The sequence below is a fragment of the Nycticebus coucang genome, chromosome 13 (assembly GCF_027406575.1).
Source record: "Nycticebus coucang isolate mNycCou1 chromosome 13, mNycCou1.pri, whole genome shotgun sequence".
In the NCBI taxonomy this organism is placed as follows: Eukaryota; Metazoa; Chordata; class Mammalia; order Primates; family Lorisidae; genus Nycticebus; species Nycticebus coucang.
In genome coordinates, this window is record NC_069792.1 from 62831905 (window position 1) to 62848079 (window position 16175).

At 37.8% G+C, this 16175-nt stretch overlaps 1 protein-coding gene across 1 annotated transcript in view; it reads right to left on the reverse strand.

Annotated features, from left to right (window-relative positions):
• Positions 1-7344: 7344 nt before the first annotated feature.
• The window catches only part of FBXO43 (F-box protein 43), a 28234-nt gene continuing 19403 nt past the window's right edge, over positions 7345-16175 (reverse strand). The window contains exons 6-8 of the mRNA XM_053558684.1: positions 13449-13551; positions 7954-8157; positions 7345-7845 (exon numbers count right to left, since the gene is read on the reverse strand). Of these exons, the coding sequence (XP_053414659.1) occupies positions 7597-7845; positions 7954-8157; positions 13449-13551 (556 nt within the window). The 3' untranslated portion in view covers positions 7345-7596. The remainder of the gene's footprint in view (positions 7846-7953; positions 8158-13448; positions 13552-16175) is intronic.

The following is a 16175-nucleotide window of genomic DNA, read 5'->3' on the forward strand; positions in this document are numbered from 1 at the left end:
AACCAACAATGACAACTGCAACCAAAAAAATAGCCAGGCATTGTGGCGGGCACCTATAATTCCAGCTATGTGGGAGGCTGAGGCAAGAGAATTGCTGTGAGCCCAAGAGTTTGAGGTTGCTGTGAGCTGACTCCATGGCACTCTACTGAGGGTGACATAGTGAGACTCTGTCTCAAAAAAAAAAAAAAAGCATTTATTAGTTTTCTTCTGAATTCATTCTTTTCCTATGTCCTTATTAAGATGTAAAACCAAATATAAAAATAAAGTACCACGTTTAATCATTCCTCTTATATTGAAACTTGCTTGGAAACACAGAGCACATTGATCAATAAATGTGTGATGGATGCAAACATTTATTGATTCAGTGATAAGCAATTCTTTTTAGTATTTTCCCTTACCCCATAATCAAAACTGATAAGAATGTAGCAATACCTGGAATGTGGTAATACTTATTCTTGTTTTCATGCCCTGTGTCTTTACATTTTAAAGACCTGGAGACTGCATTAGTTGTCTTTCTCTTGAATTGACCTTTCAGATAATAGTATATTCATTTAATTCATTTAGATTTTCAAGTAATAAAATTGTTAAGACCATTGATGAGCTAAAGAACTATTCTATTCAAACAGACTTATTCTCAGAATTGGTTTTTCTCTGGTAGACCAATTGATTTTTTTTTTTTTAAATAGCAAAACAATTTTTCATTTAAGACACTGTAATTACGAGTTTACCAGAAGGAGCTCTGTAAAGAGTTTTCCCACTTTCAATCTGCATGATCTTATATTACTTAATCTCTCTGATCTCAATTTCCAGATCATAGCTTTCTTATATAGAATCATTGTGAAGAATAAATGAGTTAACACATATAAAGGGCTTAGAACAGGGTGGCACTCGTGGCTCAGTCGGCAGGGCCTGGCCACATACATTGAGGGTGGTGGGTTCAGGTCCAGCCTGGGCCAGCTAAAACAACAGTGACAACTGCAACAAAAAAAATAGCTGGGCGTTGTGGCGGGCGCCTGTAGTCCCAGCTACTTGGGAGGCTGAGACAAGAGAATCACTTAAGCCCAGGAGTTTGAAGTTGCTGTGAGCTGTGACACCACAGCATTCTACTCAGGGTGACTCTGTCTCAAAAAAGGGGGGGGGGCTTAGAAACAATGCCTGTACACAGTAAATGCTCAGTTAATGGTGTGTTAAAAATTTTCTCAGCTAGTCATTTTTTGCAAACAGGTTAGATGTCAACTTTATAGTTTCATCCAGCATGATGATAATGATACAGGTAGGTTATATGTTCTATCCCCCCAATCATATTTCATTTTATTCTGTTAACACGCAGCTACATGAGTAGTAACACAAATTAGCATAACTTTCCAGAGTGATTTCACATATAGAATGTCTTTTAAATGTCATTTATAAAGGAAATAGGCTTGGAATCAATAAGTGACTTGCATAAGGACGTAACTAGAAAGCAGTTCAGGATACCAACCCGGGCTTTTGTCCTCTTAGCCTAGTGGTCCTTCCATTACAGCCTAGCTGGCCCTAAGTAAAATCTGCTGAAAGAATGAGTAGACCAAACAAATTCACTAACTATATGTTTACACGGAATTTAAGAAATAATTTACATCCCATTTTTTTGTATATTAATGCATTAATCACTGAAATCAAATATTAATATATTAACATATCATTAGGATAAAATTGTTTAGCTATTATAATGAAAGTTACCGTAGCACTAAAACAATCTACTCATTCACTGACTGTTTATCCAGCACCTTTTATTTGCTTGGCACTATACAAGGTACTAAGGATATAGTGATATCGAAATCAAGTGTGGTCTAGGATGTCACTGAGCTTATGCAGTGGTTCAACCTGTGGGTTGCAACCCACAGGAACTGTATTAAAGGACCAGCATTAGGAAGGTTGAGAACCACTGGCTTATAGGGAAAGGAAGTTAACAGGAGTTTTTTTACCTGCCCACTAAAGAACAGAAATAACAAGTGATTTAACCAAAGTGAATCAGGTGTCATGACAGAGGAAATAGAAGATGCTATTTAAGTACACAGCTAGGGTAACTAGTTTAGTCACTTATACCAATAACAATCATTTGCAATAATTAAGATAATATTGGGGGTTTTTTTCTGAATAGCTGGAAGTCTGTTTATTTTAAGAGACAGGGATTCACTCTGCCACCCAGGTTGGAGTGCCCTGATGTAATCATAGCTCACTGCAACTTCGAACTCCTGGGATCAAGGGATCTTCCTGCTGCAAATATAGGTGGACAAACTACACCTAGCTAATTAAAAAAAAAAAAAAATTTTAGAGACAGGGTCTCAGTATGTTGACTTAACTGGTTTTAAACTCCTGGCCTCAAGGGAATCCTCCTGCCTTACCAAATAGTCAGGATTATAGGTATGAGCCCTAGGACTTGGCTGGAGCCTGTTTAATAAATTCGTGGACGAATATTGTATGTGCTTCCAGTTAGCCTACCTACCTCTTGACCCCACCACAAACATAAAACCCACCAAAAAGAAACTTACCTTTTGAATTCCTACTCTGATATTTTTTCTTCACAATTTTTATTATGAAATCATTAAAATGTGGTAGTAAGTCCTTTTACTATTTCTTTCCTGCCTACATAATCATATTTAAATCCGAAGTAAAATCAGAAATATAGTTTGATCCTGAAATTCTTCTATTAGGTATATACCCAGATGATCAAAAATCATTTTACAACAAAGAAATTTGCACCAGAATGTTTATTTGCAGCCCAATTCACAATTGCCAAGTCATGGAAGCAACCCAAATGCCCACTGACCCATGAATGGATTAACAAATTGTGGTGTATGTATACTGTATGGAATACTATGTAGCCATAAAAAAGATGGAGATTTCACATCTTTTGTGTTTATCTGGATGGAGCTGGAACATATTCTTCTTAGTAAAGAATCTCAAGAACGGGAAAAAAAGTATCCAATGTACTCAATACTACTATGAAATCAGTATATAATCACCTATACATTCATATGAATGGTAAAACATAACTATAGTCCAGAAAGAAGGAGGGAAGAGGAGGGAGAGGGGAGGGGCAGAGGAGGCCAGGAGGAGAGAGGGTATTTGGGGGGACCTTACCTAATGTGCATGAATGCAATGATACATTTCAAAACTATTAAGAGTACACTATAAATGTCTTACCACAACAAATAAGTAAGCCAGGAGATGGTTTGTTAATCAGTTAGATGTAAGCATTCCACATTGTATATCAAATCAGCACATTGTACCCCATAAATGCATTAATGTACACAGTTATGATTTAATAAAGAATAAAAATCATAAATACAAAAAAATTCAACTTGTGCTGTTTTTACAGTACACAGTAGTAGAGAGAACCACTTGCTTATTAATTTCTAAAATTAAATGTGATAAAATCTTTTTCACCAATAAAATAAGATATTAAATTCTGCTGGGTGCAGTGGCTCACATCTGTAATCCTAGCACTCAGGGAGGCCAAGGCAGATGGATTGTTCTGAGCTCACAGGTTCAACACCAGCCTGACCAAGAGCGGGACCCAGTCTCTAAAAATAGCCAGGCATTGTGGCAGGCACCTATAGTCCCAGCTACTTGGGAGGCTGAGGCAAGAGAATCGCTTGAGCCCAAGAGCTGGATGTGAGCTATGACGTCATGGCACTCTACCAAGAACGACTAAGGGAGACTATCTCAAAAAAAAAAAAAAAGATATTAAATTCTAGTAGGCTGGGTAACTACAAGATGACAAATGTGTTCACACTGAGAGAACAGCACGAGTATAATATACAAGACAACAGATTGCCTGGTAATGGGCTAGAAATAGGGTTCCAGATTCCTTAATTACACTACTGGCAATTTCATGTGTAAAGCAGTTAAAAAAAAAACTTATATTTCTTTTTCCATTATTCTGTAATAAAATAATAAAAATTCATAATATATTGGGAAATGTTAATATTTAAAATGACAGAATAGACAACACTGGATTTTCATTTTTAAAAAACATATCAAGGAACTGAATCTGTGATTTTTAAGATCTAAAAAGTCAACTTCAGGAATCAAGACCATGAAATAGCAATAACGTTGATATGACAGAAGATATGATTTGATCTGGGCCACAGAAAGGAGGGCAAAGATAAGTACTTTGGGTTAAATAAAAGAGTTAAGTTCATAAATTAAGAGATTCAAGACTGAAATAAATTTCCTAAAAACAAAGAAACTTCTCTGATGGAGGAAAATATTGCCTTAAGTGATCAACATTAACTAGTAAATTGATCCTAATGCAGAAGATGTTTTGGAAAAATAGACACTAAAAAGTGAATTTAGTTAGAATCAAATCAGAAAATATGATATGTATAAAATTCATTAGATTGTGCAACTTTTATGAAATACAACTAACATTTTACTTGTATTTATGTTTGACCTCGAAAAATTCTTTGGTGGAATTAGAAAGGATATAGATAAAAATGTAATACTTAGCAGTTAATCAAAATTTTATTGTGAGTTAAGCAAAGTTAAAATTTAAGGCAGATTTTCTCAACTATATTTCTAACTCACACTTTAAGGTGAATTGTTCCTTTTTTTATTTTATTTATTTATTTATTTATTTTTTGTAGATACAGAGTCTCACTTTATGGCCCTCGGTAGAATGCCGTGGCCTCACACAGCTCACAGCAACCTCCAACTCCTGGGCTTAAGCGATTCTCTTGCCTCAGCCTCCTGAGGAGCTGGGACTACAGGCGCCCGCCACAACACCCGGCTATTTTTTGGTTGCAGTTTGGCCGGGGCCAGGTTTGAACCCGCCACCCTCGGTATATGGGGCTGGCGCCCTGCTCACTGAGCCACAGGCGCCGCCCTTTTTTTTTTTTTTTTCTGAGAGAGAGTCCCACTGTGTCGCCATCACAACTCATAGCAACCTCAAACTCTTGGGCTTAAGTGATTCTCTTGCCCCAGCCTCCTGAATAGCTGGGCCTACAAGCGCCGACCACAAAGCCCATCTATTTTTTGTTTGTTTTTGCTTTGTTGCAGTTGTCATTGTTGTTTAGCTGGCCCAGGCCGGGTTCAAACCAACCGGTCTGGGCATATGTGGCTAGCGCCTTAACCACTGTGCTGACGGGTGCTGGGCCTAAGGTGATTTCTTAAAATAATGTGTAAGCGCTACAGTTAAGTCTATAGGGTATGCACACAGATGTATTTGCACAAGAACTACCTAAACACAAACAAAAGAATTCTAAAACGGTCTTGAATTATTCCCTGGTTTTAGTAATTTTTTCAGTAATAGGACTTATCTGCTTCTTGCTGCTGTTCTATATATGAAACATGCACCTCCGGTCATTTCTGGAAAAAGTTATTACTCATAATAACTTAGTAAGATCTTATTTTTTCAAAAACTGTTTTGGGTGTGGTGGCTGATGCCTGTAATCCTAACACTCTGGGAGGCTGAGATGGGAGGATTGCTTGAGCTGAGGAGTTCGAGACCAGCCTGAGCAAGAGTAAAACCCACATACTCTGGGCACTTCCTGGGACAGCACCTTTTCTACTTCTTGGCTTTGCTGCTCCTCTACTACATTCTTCAGACTCATGATAAGCACACAAACATAACACACAAAAGTCAAAACCACAGGCTGTGCAGCTATGCAATCCCCTTTTCCTATATGGCTGATACTTAGCAAGGGATTGGCACCTTGAGCAAGGTATTATAGCTTCGTCAATAAAAAGTGTTTTGGTGACCTGCAGTGAAAGCTGAGATGGAAGGATTGCTTGAGCACAGGATTTCCTTCCAGACCAGAGTGCACAAGAGTGAGACCTCGTCTATACTAAAAATAGTGGTGGCAGGCGCCTGTAGTCCCAGCTACTAGGAGGCTGAAGCAGGAGGATCCCTTGAACCCAGGAGTTTGAGGCTGCATTGAACTATGATGATGCCACTGAACTCTAGCTGGGGCGACAGAGTGAAACTCTGTGTAAAAAAAAAACTCTTTTTTTTTTTTTTTTGGCTAGGGCCAGGTTTGAACCGCCACCTTCAGTATATGGGGCTGGTGCCCTACTCCTTTGAGCCACAGGCACTGCCCAAAAAGTAAAATTTTCTTGGGAGCAGGACACATAAGAAGGACTTTACCCAGCCAGGCGTTGTGGCAGGTACCTATAGTCCCAGCTACTTGGGAGGCTGAGGCAAGAGAATTGCTTCAACCCAAGAGTTGGAGGTTGCTGTGAGCTGTGAGACCACAGCACTCTACCCAGAGCAACATAGTGAGACTCTGCCTCAAAAAAAAAAAAAAACCAGCTTGGCACCTGTAGCTCAGCGGCTAGGATGACAGCCACACACAATGGAGCTGGTGGGTTCAAACCCAGCCAGGGCCTGCCAAACAACAATAACAACTACAACCAAAAAATAGCCGGGCATTGTGGCAGGCGCCTGTAGTCCCAGCTACTTGGGAGGCTGAGGCAAGAGAATCACTTAAGCCCAAGAGTTTGAGGTTGCTGTGAGCTGTGTCACCACAGCATTCTACCCAGGGCAATAGTTTGAGACTGTCTTAAAAAAAAAAAAAGAACAGGGACTTACCTAACAAATGCAATCAGTGTAACCTAATTCTTTGTACCCTCAGTGAATCTCAAACAATAAAAAAAAAAAAATTATCTTTTCCAACCAGCCCAAATTTGTCAAAATATTAATACCCCAGGCTAGGTTAAGTAAATGAAATCTGTAACTATAGTTCCAGAATTTTTAAAAGTACTTATTTGAAATGTATGACTTATAAACATTTATTAACTAAGTCTACCATTATAAATAGGCACATATTTCTCAGAATTTACTTTTTATGTAGTCCTAGTTATCAAAAGTAAGTAAATTTTAACTGCAAGTCTACCCAAATATACCAAATAATAGAAAGATTGAAATTATAGAGTAAATTCAACAGAACTTTTTTTTTTCTTTTTTATTAAATCATAGCTGTGTACATTGATATGATCATGGGGCATCATTCACTAGCTTCACAGACCGTTTACCAAGTTTCACATATACCCTTGTAAGATGCACCGCTGGTGTAATCCCACCAATCCCCTTCCCTCCACCCACCTCCCCCCTCCCTCCCCTCCCTTTCCCCCTTCCCCCTATTCTTAGGTTTCAACAGAACTTCTGAAAACATTTTATTTGTATTTCTTTTTAATCAAGTACACACTTTCTAAATCTACAAGGCCATCTGTGTCAAGTTCAAAACTTTTAATATTATTTAGAAAACTATTTTTTAAAAATGATTTAAGGACATTTCGACACATAGTGATGAAATGCACAAATTTAAAATGTTACACAAAACAATAAAATACGTATATATGACAACATTGAAAATTCTTTATTTAAAACACGTTATTAAAATGGGTAAAAATGACATAGTAAAATAAAAATTTTTTAAAACTCATCACTTTAAAGAAAACATACAATGACATGAATTCTAATATATACAAAATAGAAAATAAATCATCATCTGTCATTTATGGGAAGATTTGTATCCATTCAGAATATTCATAATTTTATGTCAGACAAATAAAACACTGCACGGGGGAGCGAGTCTTTTATATTTAGTCTCTTTAGAGGCGTTTTAAGTTCCGCTTACTCTGGGCACTTCCTGGGAGAGCATCTTTTCTACTTCTTGGCTTTGCTGCTCCTCTACTACATTCTTCAGACCCATGATAAGCACACAAACATAACACACAAAAGTCAAAACCACAGGCTGTGCGGCTACACACTCCCCTTTTCTTATATGGCTGGTACTTAGCAGGGGATTGGCACCTTGGGCAAGGTTTTATTGCTTCGTCAATAAAAAGTGTTTTGGCGACCTGCAGTGAAAGCATATACACTAAATCTACGGCTTCATACAGAGAAAGAAGCACTTTATTTCAAACTCTGCAAGTATTTATTTCTAATGACTTACCATAAATACTCACCTTAACATATTCTTCCTGTTTACTACTTAAGTGAGTATCAGAAGAGCTTGCTAGAGGTGTCAAAACTTCTCCCCAGGGAGATAATGTTGACACTTGCTCTTTCTGAGAACTGGATGGCCTAGCCTGTGCTTGTACAGATCTTAAAGCTGAGCGATTTAAAAGATGGAGCCGAGTGGCAGCATCCTCGACATTTAATACAGTCCCCTGTGGTAAAAGAAAAAGGTGTCAACAGCTTTCTGATGCACGTGGATTATATGCTTGGAAGTGATTTTATATTGTTTATTTTCTCCCTAGACATTTCTTTTTTAGGAAAAAAAATATTTTTTCTCATCTAACATTTAAAAGTCAAATAGGTCTAAAAGGAAAAAGTTAAATAAATTCTAGTTCTAAGTTTATATGATTGGTTATTTTTCAGTTTATTTTAAGCACACTTTTCCTGAAAAGGGCCAGATAATACATATCTATTTCAGACTTCGCAGGCCACATAGTTGCAGCAACTCAACTTGGTGGTTGTGCAGAAGCGTTTTAAATTCCTGTAGACAAGAAGCACAAAAAAGTGGGGCTGTTTTCCACTGAAGTTCATGTTAAAAGCAACAGTAGTGGACAAGTCTTGGCCTACAGACCATAGTTTGCAACTCTGATATTAAGCCAAGTTCTAAGAAGAAGTAAATCTTTTGCAAGTTTGCTATGGGATTTGTGAGATTCTTTGACAGTTTCTTACCTTAACCACATGTTACCAGAACAATGGGACTGGTTAGACCATGAAACCCAATTACATTGGCTGATTTTTGCAAAGATGTGGTGCTGATTCATTTTTACAGTTAAATTATAAACAGCTTTGATATTGTAAAAAGAGAAAAAAATCTTTCTCATCTGAACTGTATTGCCATATTACTCAGTGAAGAAATATGTTAATTAGTTTGAGTGTGATAATCGTTTCACAATATATACATACATCAAATCATCATGCTATACAACTTAAATACATATAATTTTTGTCAATTATACCTTAATAAAGCAGGAAAACATGAAAATAAAAATTTAAAAAACCATATTCAATGAGTAATCTTTATAGTCTAGTCTACTAATGTTGGTAATGGGGAAAAATAGTATGTTTTTTAAAAACACTCTGAACCAATTATCAAAATAAAATTTACTATGGTCTATAATCTCGGCTACTAAGAAGGATGAGGGAAGAGGATCACTTGAGACTAAGAGTTCAAGACCAGGGGCGGTGCCTGTGGCTCAAAGGGGTAGGTGGCAGGTTCATGCCCAGCCCTGGCCGAAAACCACACACACACAAAAAAAAGAGTTCAAGACCAACCTGAGCAACATAGCAAGACCCCATCTCTAAAACAAACGGGAAAAAAAAAATCAGCTGGGTGTGGTGTTGTGCATGTGTAATCCTAACTGCTGGGAGCCTCTGGTAGAAGGACTGCTTGAGTGCATAAGTTCAAGGCTGGAGTGAGCTATGATCATGCCATTGCATTCTAGTTTGGGCAACAGAGTGAAACATCTCTTAAAAAAAAAAAAACACTACAGGCAAATTTCCTTATATGTCTGATTTAATTGTGTTTCCTCCCCCTAATTGTCTCCCTTTGTCACAATTGGCCTCTCACTGTGGAAAGAACTAAAACATGAGAAATTATAATAGGATTAGTATAGGAGATGATGTGAGCTGGTCTTGAAAAATCACATAATTAATGATTTTTTTTTTTTTTTTGGTAGAGACAGAGTCTCACTGTACCGCCCTCGGTAGAGTGCCGTGGCGTCACACGGCTCACAGCAACCTCTAACTCTTGGGCTTACGTGATTCTCTTGCCTCAGCCTCCCGAGCAGCTGGGACTACAGGCGTGCACCACAACACCCGGCTATTTTTCTGTTGCAGTTTGGCCAGGGCTGGGTCCGAACCCGCCACCCTCGGCATATGGGGCCGGCGCCCTACTCACTGAGCCACAGGTGCCACCCCATAATTAATGATTTTAAAACATATACATAATTGTAAAGAATAAATGTTGGCCTTCAGAAATTAGAATGAATACCTATTAAACAGGTTCAGGTTACTCAAAATCTTAATATATCTCTTTATACTACATTTATATATATGATTTCCAGCCTAGGTCACAGCGCAAGGGCCAAGAAACACTAAAAGGAGAACACCCACTGGCTTTCGATGTAGCTGGTAAACAACGATTTTGCATGCACCAAATAACTGAAGATAAGATGTTGAAGCAAATTTCAGTCATAGAAGAAACATTCATTCACTTAACAGATATTTATAGAACCCCTAATAGATAATAAATGAATAAAATAGTTTGATCTCCATCCTCGTAAAGCTTAAAACGTACACTATTTCTGAATAAGAGGCAAAGCAGTCAACAAAAAGCACACATTCGTAAGTGCCAACAATTTTTAGAACATATTCATTATCACATTATCAGAAAATATTTAAATGTGAGGGTGGAGTCATCTGATGGTTGTTCATTTCCACAAATATGAGAGAACAATGACAAATAAATTAAGAAACCCAGTGGAAAGGTGTGATATTTCAATGCTAATGCTCATTCTCACTGTTCCAAAGCAAACAGATAAAATTGAGATGCTATTATGCATACCTATCTGTGCCTTCTAATTTTCACACAGAAACCTTTCAGTGACATTATACAAGTGAGAGGAAAACCATCAAATAACTACCTTTTATAATTCTTTTGTTTTGGTAGTAATTCATTGGGCTACCTCAGGGAAAAAGCAAGCAGTCTGTATTAGAGTAGGTGGGCGGCAAAGGGCCCCAGGAAGGAGATCTCTGAGGAACAGAAGGGACAGGTAGAGTACCTGGTTTGTTTGGACTCATCACAGAGAAGACTTTCAGTTCTGGTGGACAGTGGGAGATGAATCAGGGATCTGTATAGAAAAAGACTAAGAAAAAAAGAAAGAAAGAAAAACTAGACAATTATTAACTCAAAAAAATGTTATGTAGGAAAGAAAGTGTAATGTACACCATGTTACAGCTGTGAAAAAATCATAATAATCTCAACACAGTCTTATTCATGTCAGCACCTATTTCTGATTCACTACCAAATAGTGGCATAATTGTAGTCATAAGATAAGACGAAGAAATTCAAAAAGAAAGGGGGTTAGACAGGTAGTGATACTAGTGAAAAGAAGTTACAGAACTAATCTAATCCCTGTATAGAAAAAAAAAAATGACAGTAAGTCTTTTATCTAGAAATATGGAGGCAAATATTAGAAGAAACAACTAGAGCATTGAAAGTGATTGCCTTAATGGGGCAAGAATTGAGAACATGGGCTCGGCGCCCATAGCACAGTGTTTATGGCACCTGTCACATACATGGAGAGGCTGGCGGGTTTGAATTCGGCCCAGACCAGCTAAACAACAATGACAATTGCAACAAAAAATAAGCAGGCTTTGTGGCGAGCACCTGTGGTCCCAGCTACTTGGGAGACTGAGGCAAGAGAATCACTTAAGCCCAAGAGTTAGAGGTTGATGTGATCTGTGATGCCATAGTACTTTATCAAGGGCAACATAGTGAGACTCTGTCTCAAAAAAAAAAAAGAATTGAGAACATGAAGGGATAGGACAGGAGAATGATGTGCTTTGCTAATAAGCATAATACTCCAATTTGACTTTTTAAACCACATACTTGTATTACTTTTTTAAAGCCTTAAAAAGCAAAACAAAATAAGAAAGGGTTTAAGAAAGGAAAAAATATAGTTCTTTAAGAAACCAAGGTTTTTTAAAAAAGTGATGCCTATAATTTGAGGAAAGAATATTTTATCTGGAATTACCCGAAGGGTTGCTGACATAGTCACATTGCTTCTCTAGAGGAGTTAAGGAATATATGGAGCCAAACATTAATGATATGTGCTTAAAAAACTATTTTTTAAATCTATCCCTAGAATGTAAGGCAGCATTCTAAAAATATATGTTAAGAAGAGATTTAGTATCTTTTTTTTATTTTTTTGAGACAGATCTCAAGCTGTCATCCTGAGTAGAGTGCAGCGGCATCACAGCTCACAGTAACATCAAACTCTTGGGCTTAAGCTATTCTCTTGCTTGAGCCTCCCAAGGAGCTGGGAATACAGGTACCTGCCACAACACCCAGCTATTTTTTGTTGTTGTAGTTGTCATTGTTGTTCTAGCTAGCCTGGACCAAGTTCAAACCTGCCAGCCTTAGTATATGTAGCCCTACCCACTGGGCTAGGGGTGCTGCCTGACAATTAGTATCTTAACTATCATAATTTCCCAGAGCCAGCAGCTATAACAATAAGTAGCCAGGAGCTCTGAATGGAAAACAAAAACTTTTCTTCAAAATAAAAAGAGAAGTCAAAATTTAAGTTAACAGCAATCCAAACATAGTAGAACCTCTGAAAGTTGATCAGCAAGATACTGTAACAAACTGGTCAACATATGGAGGTGGTCAACATAAGGAACCAGGCCGATTATACTGATATGTACATGTGGTGCATGTCCAGTCTATGAAAATTAGGTCAACTTAAGAAGGTGGTCAATGGAAAGAGATAATCAGCTATGGAGGTTCTACTGTACTGTAATGAGAAATCCACCAATCCCGTATCTAGGTGTTCATATTTGTTTATGCCACACTTCATTTCAATTATTATACCTTGTCGAATTAGAAATTTACTTATAGAGTGTTATCAAATAATTTTTAAAACTAGAGTCATCACAAAGTACTGTGCCTGGGAAGAATTCATCAGCTTCTGTAGGACTTTTCTGGTAACTTGAAAGCTGGACCTCGAATATTTAAGAGAATACAAGTTTATGGTGCTTCAGAGGTACAAATCTGCTTATGGTCTGTCACCTATGGTGCTTCAGAGGTACAAATCTGCTTATGGTCTGTCACCTCTGGGCATGTATATATGCTATTCCCTTTTCCCTGTCTTTTTCACCTGGCTAACTGCTAACTCGTCATTCAGTTCACATCTGAGAGGCACTTCCCTAAATTCCCAAGTATCAAACATGCCTTTTAAATGTCTAATAGAGCTTCCTCTAACCCACCTGTATTGTAGTTTATCTATTTACTTGTATCACGCCTCATACCAGGAATGAGCTCCAAGAGAACAGGGACCATTTGTCAGAAATGTCCACCATTCTAATCTGAGTCGCTGGCATAGTTACTGGCAGGTAGTATCCACTCAGAAGACTGGATAAAAATGTTACCAGGTTATCTAATTAAGACTAGGAACCAGCATACCATTGGTATTCAAATACTGCCCACAGCACATGTATTTAAACAGCGTGTACACCCAGCAAGACGTTCCTGATGCTAGGTAATCTTATTCTACTTGAAGATGAAGTGAAAAAGAAGTTTGGGAAAAATAAAGAATTTATGAGTGAATATCTGCTAAATGAAAAGCTTAAAAGATAGCAGGGAAACCAAATTAGGTTGGCAAACAATATGGGATTTGAATGACATACTTATAAAAATCCATTTAAAAAATGTATTACACATTACCTCAGAATCTGTTTTCAGTTGTATGATGTAAAATTTCCTCCTCCGATTTGCTCTCTTATCTTGAATAACAATTTCACGCCAATTTCTGCTTACTTTCCAAACACTGTAACAAAAAGATAAGTCCTTATATTGCATATATCCCACAGGATTAAATTTTTTTGTGCTTGGTAACTAGTGAGAAAAGTTTGTTTTAAAAATGTGGGACAAGGCCGGGCTCAGTGGCACACATTATAGGTAATCCTAGCACTCTGGGAGGTTGTGGCGGGTAGCCTGCTTGAGCTCAGGAGTTCAAGGCCAGCCTGAGCAAGAGCAAGTTGACCCCATATCTAAAAATAGCCAGGCATGGTGGCAGGTGCCTGTAGTCCCAGAGACCCAGGAGGCTGAGGCAAGAGGATTGCTTGAGCCCAAGAATTTGAGATTGCTGTGAGCTATGACTCCATGGCACTATACCAGGGGCAAGAAAGTGAAACTCTATCTCAAGAAAAAAATTGAGCAGTTAATTTAAATCTAAAAATTTACATTAAAAATATGACCTTACTCTGCATTGTCACTGCTTAAAAAAATTTAAAAGATAAAATAAAAGCTGGGCACTGTGGCTCATGCCTGTAATCCTAGCACTATAGGAGGCTGAGCCAGGAGGATTGCTTGAGCTCAGGAGTTCAAGGCTTGTCTGAGGGAGAGTGAGACGCCGATTCATGAAAAAAATTGAAAAACCTAGCTGGGTGCTGAGGCAAATGCCTGTAATCCCAGCAGCTTTGGACGCTGAGGCAGCAGGATGCCCACAGCCTAAGACTGAGGTCGCAGTGAGCTACAACACCATTGCACTCTGCTCAGGGCATAGTATAGAACTCTGTCTCAACAAAAAAAATAATAATAAATAAAATAAAATAAAAATGACTTGATTAACATTATTATTTCATATTGATTTACCATATGAAAGAATCCTGTTAAAATATTAGGACCAGACTAAACAAGAGTGAGCCCTCATCTCCACTAAAAGTAGAAAAACTAGTCAGGCTCAATGAATCCCCAACAATAAAAAAAAAAAAAAAAAGAAAGAAAAATAAATAAAGTGAGATATGCTTCAAACAAACAAACAAAAAAAAAAAAGAAAGAAAACTAGTCAGGCGTTGTGGTGGGTGCCTGTAGTCCCAGCTACTTAGGAGGCTGAGGCTAAGGATCACTAGAGACCAAGAGATTGAGGTTGCTCTGATGATGCCACGGCATTCTACCCAGGGCGACTGAGTGAGACTGCCTCAAAAAAAAAAAATTTAGTATATGCCAGCATTATATTGAGAGACTACTAATTTATAACTGGTCACAGAAAGCCAATATCGGTTTATTAGGAGACTAATTAACTTCAAATGTGACATTAAGATGAAAAGTTTGGAATATGATATGCACCAAATGATTATCCTCTGTAGCACAGAGGCTTTTATCAATTTCTTCTATTACTATGTTTAGCTAATCTGTCATTTTGATTAAACAAATGTAAGAATAATCTTTCATTGGCCTTACTAAGTGTCAAATAATAAATACTATTATCAGTAGCACTACAAAGTTCTATTTCATTAACCAAAGTTTATAAAAAGGAAGTAGCTAAAGGGAAAAAATAATTTTTGTCCAGTGACCACTTGTTTATCAATAACTTGGACTATATTAACTGTTAAAGAAAAAAGTAATCCTCAATTGTTAATCTAGTCTTTTTTCATTATTCTACTTTAACAAATCATTCAAAGGGAAGGTCAGCAATGAGAAGATTGGAAAAAAAGAAATAACTTTTTTTTTTTTTTTGAGACAGAGTCTCACTATGTCACCCTAGGTAGAGTGCCCTGGTGTCAAAGATCACAGCAACCTCAAACTCTTGGGCTTAAGCAATTCTCTTGCCTCAGCCTCCCATGTAGCTGGGAGTACAAGTGCCCACCACCACACCTGGCTATTTTTTGTTGTAGTTGTCATTGTTGTTTAGCAGGCCTGGGCTGGGTTCAAACCTGCCAGCCTGGGTGTATGTGGCCGACACCCTAACCACTGAGCCACAGGCACCAAACCAAGAAGTCACTTGTTAATCAAGAAAGGCCCCAGGAAATGCTTGAGTTATCAACACTACTATTCTTCGAGCTACCATGGCCACTTAAGTTGCCATTGGCTTTCTCTAAGCTGATATATGTGCCTTATATTACAGGAAAGGAGAGGAAAAGGCAGAAAGTCACCCATTAATGAAGAAGAAAATAACTATATAATTGGATATTGCCACAGATATTTCAACTATCAATTATCACACTACCCAGAATGGCACTGCTAACATAGATCCACACATTCTGCAGTGCAAATACTATATACTTGGAGAGATGGGCAGGAGAAGTAACTGTTGAAATACAGCTGAATACCAACTGCTTGCACAAGAAACTACCCAAAAGTGTCACCTGATTTTTCATTTTAACTGGTTCATTCTAATGTAATATAGGCAACATTCCTGTATCTCAGCCATCTCCTTGATTTTGTCAAACAAATAATTTATCTTTTGAGCATTTTTATAAGGCACACACATATGAGTGCACTAATTTGTTTATTATCCTACTTGGGTTGTACCATATATATTACTAATCAACTTTATTGCAAAAGGCATTAAACTTTTTAATAAGAGTTTGTGAAAAGGCCACTTACCATGAGAGTTCTGGCCCTCCAATGCTCTGAGGGGCAGTGAACTGGCCCCCTGTTTAAAAAGTT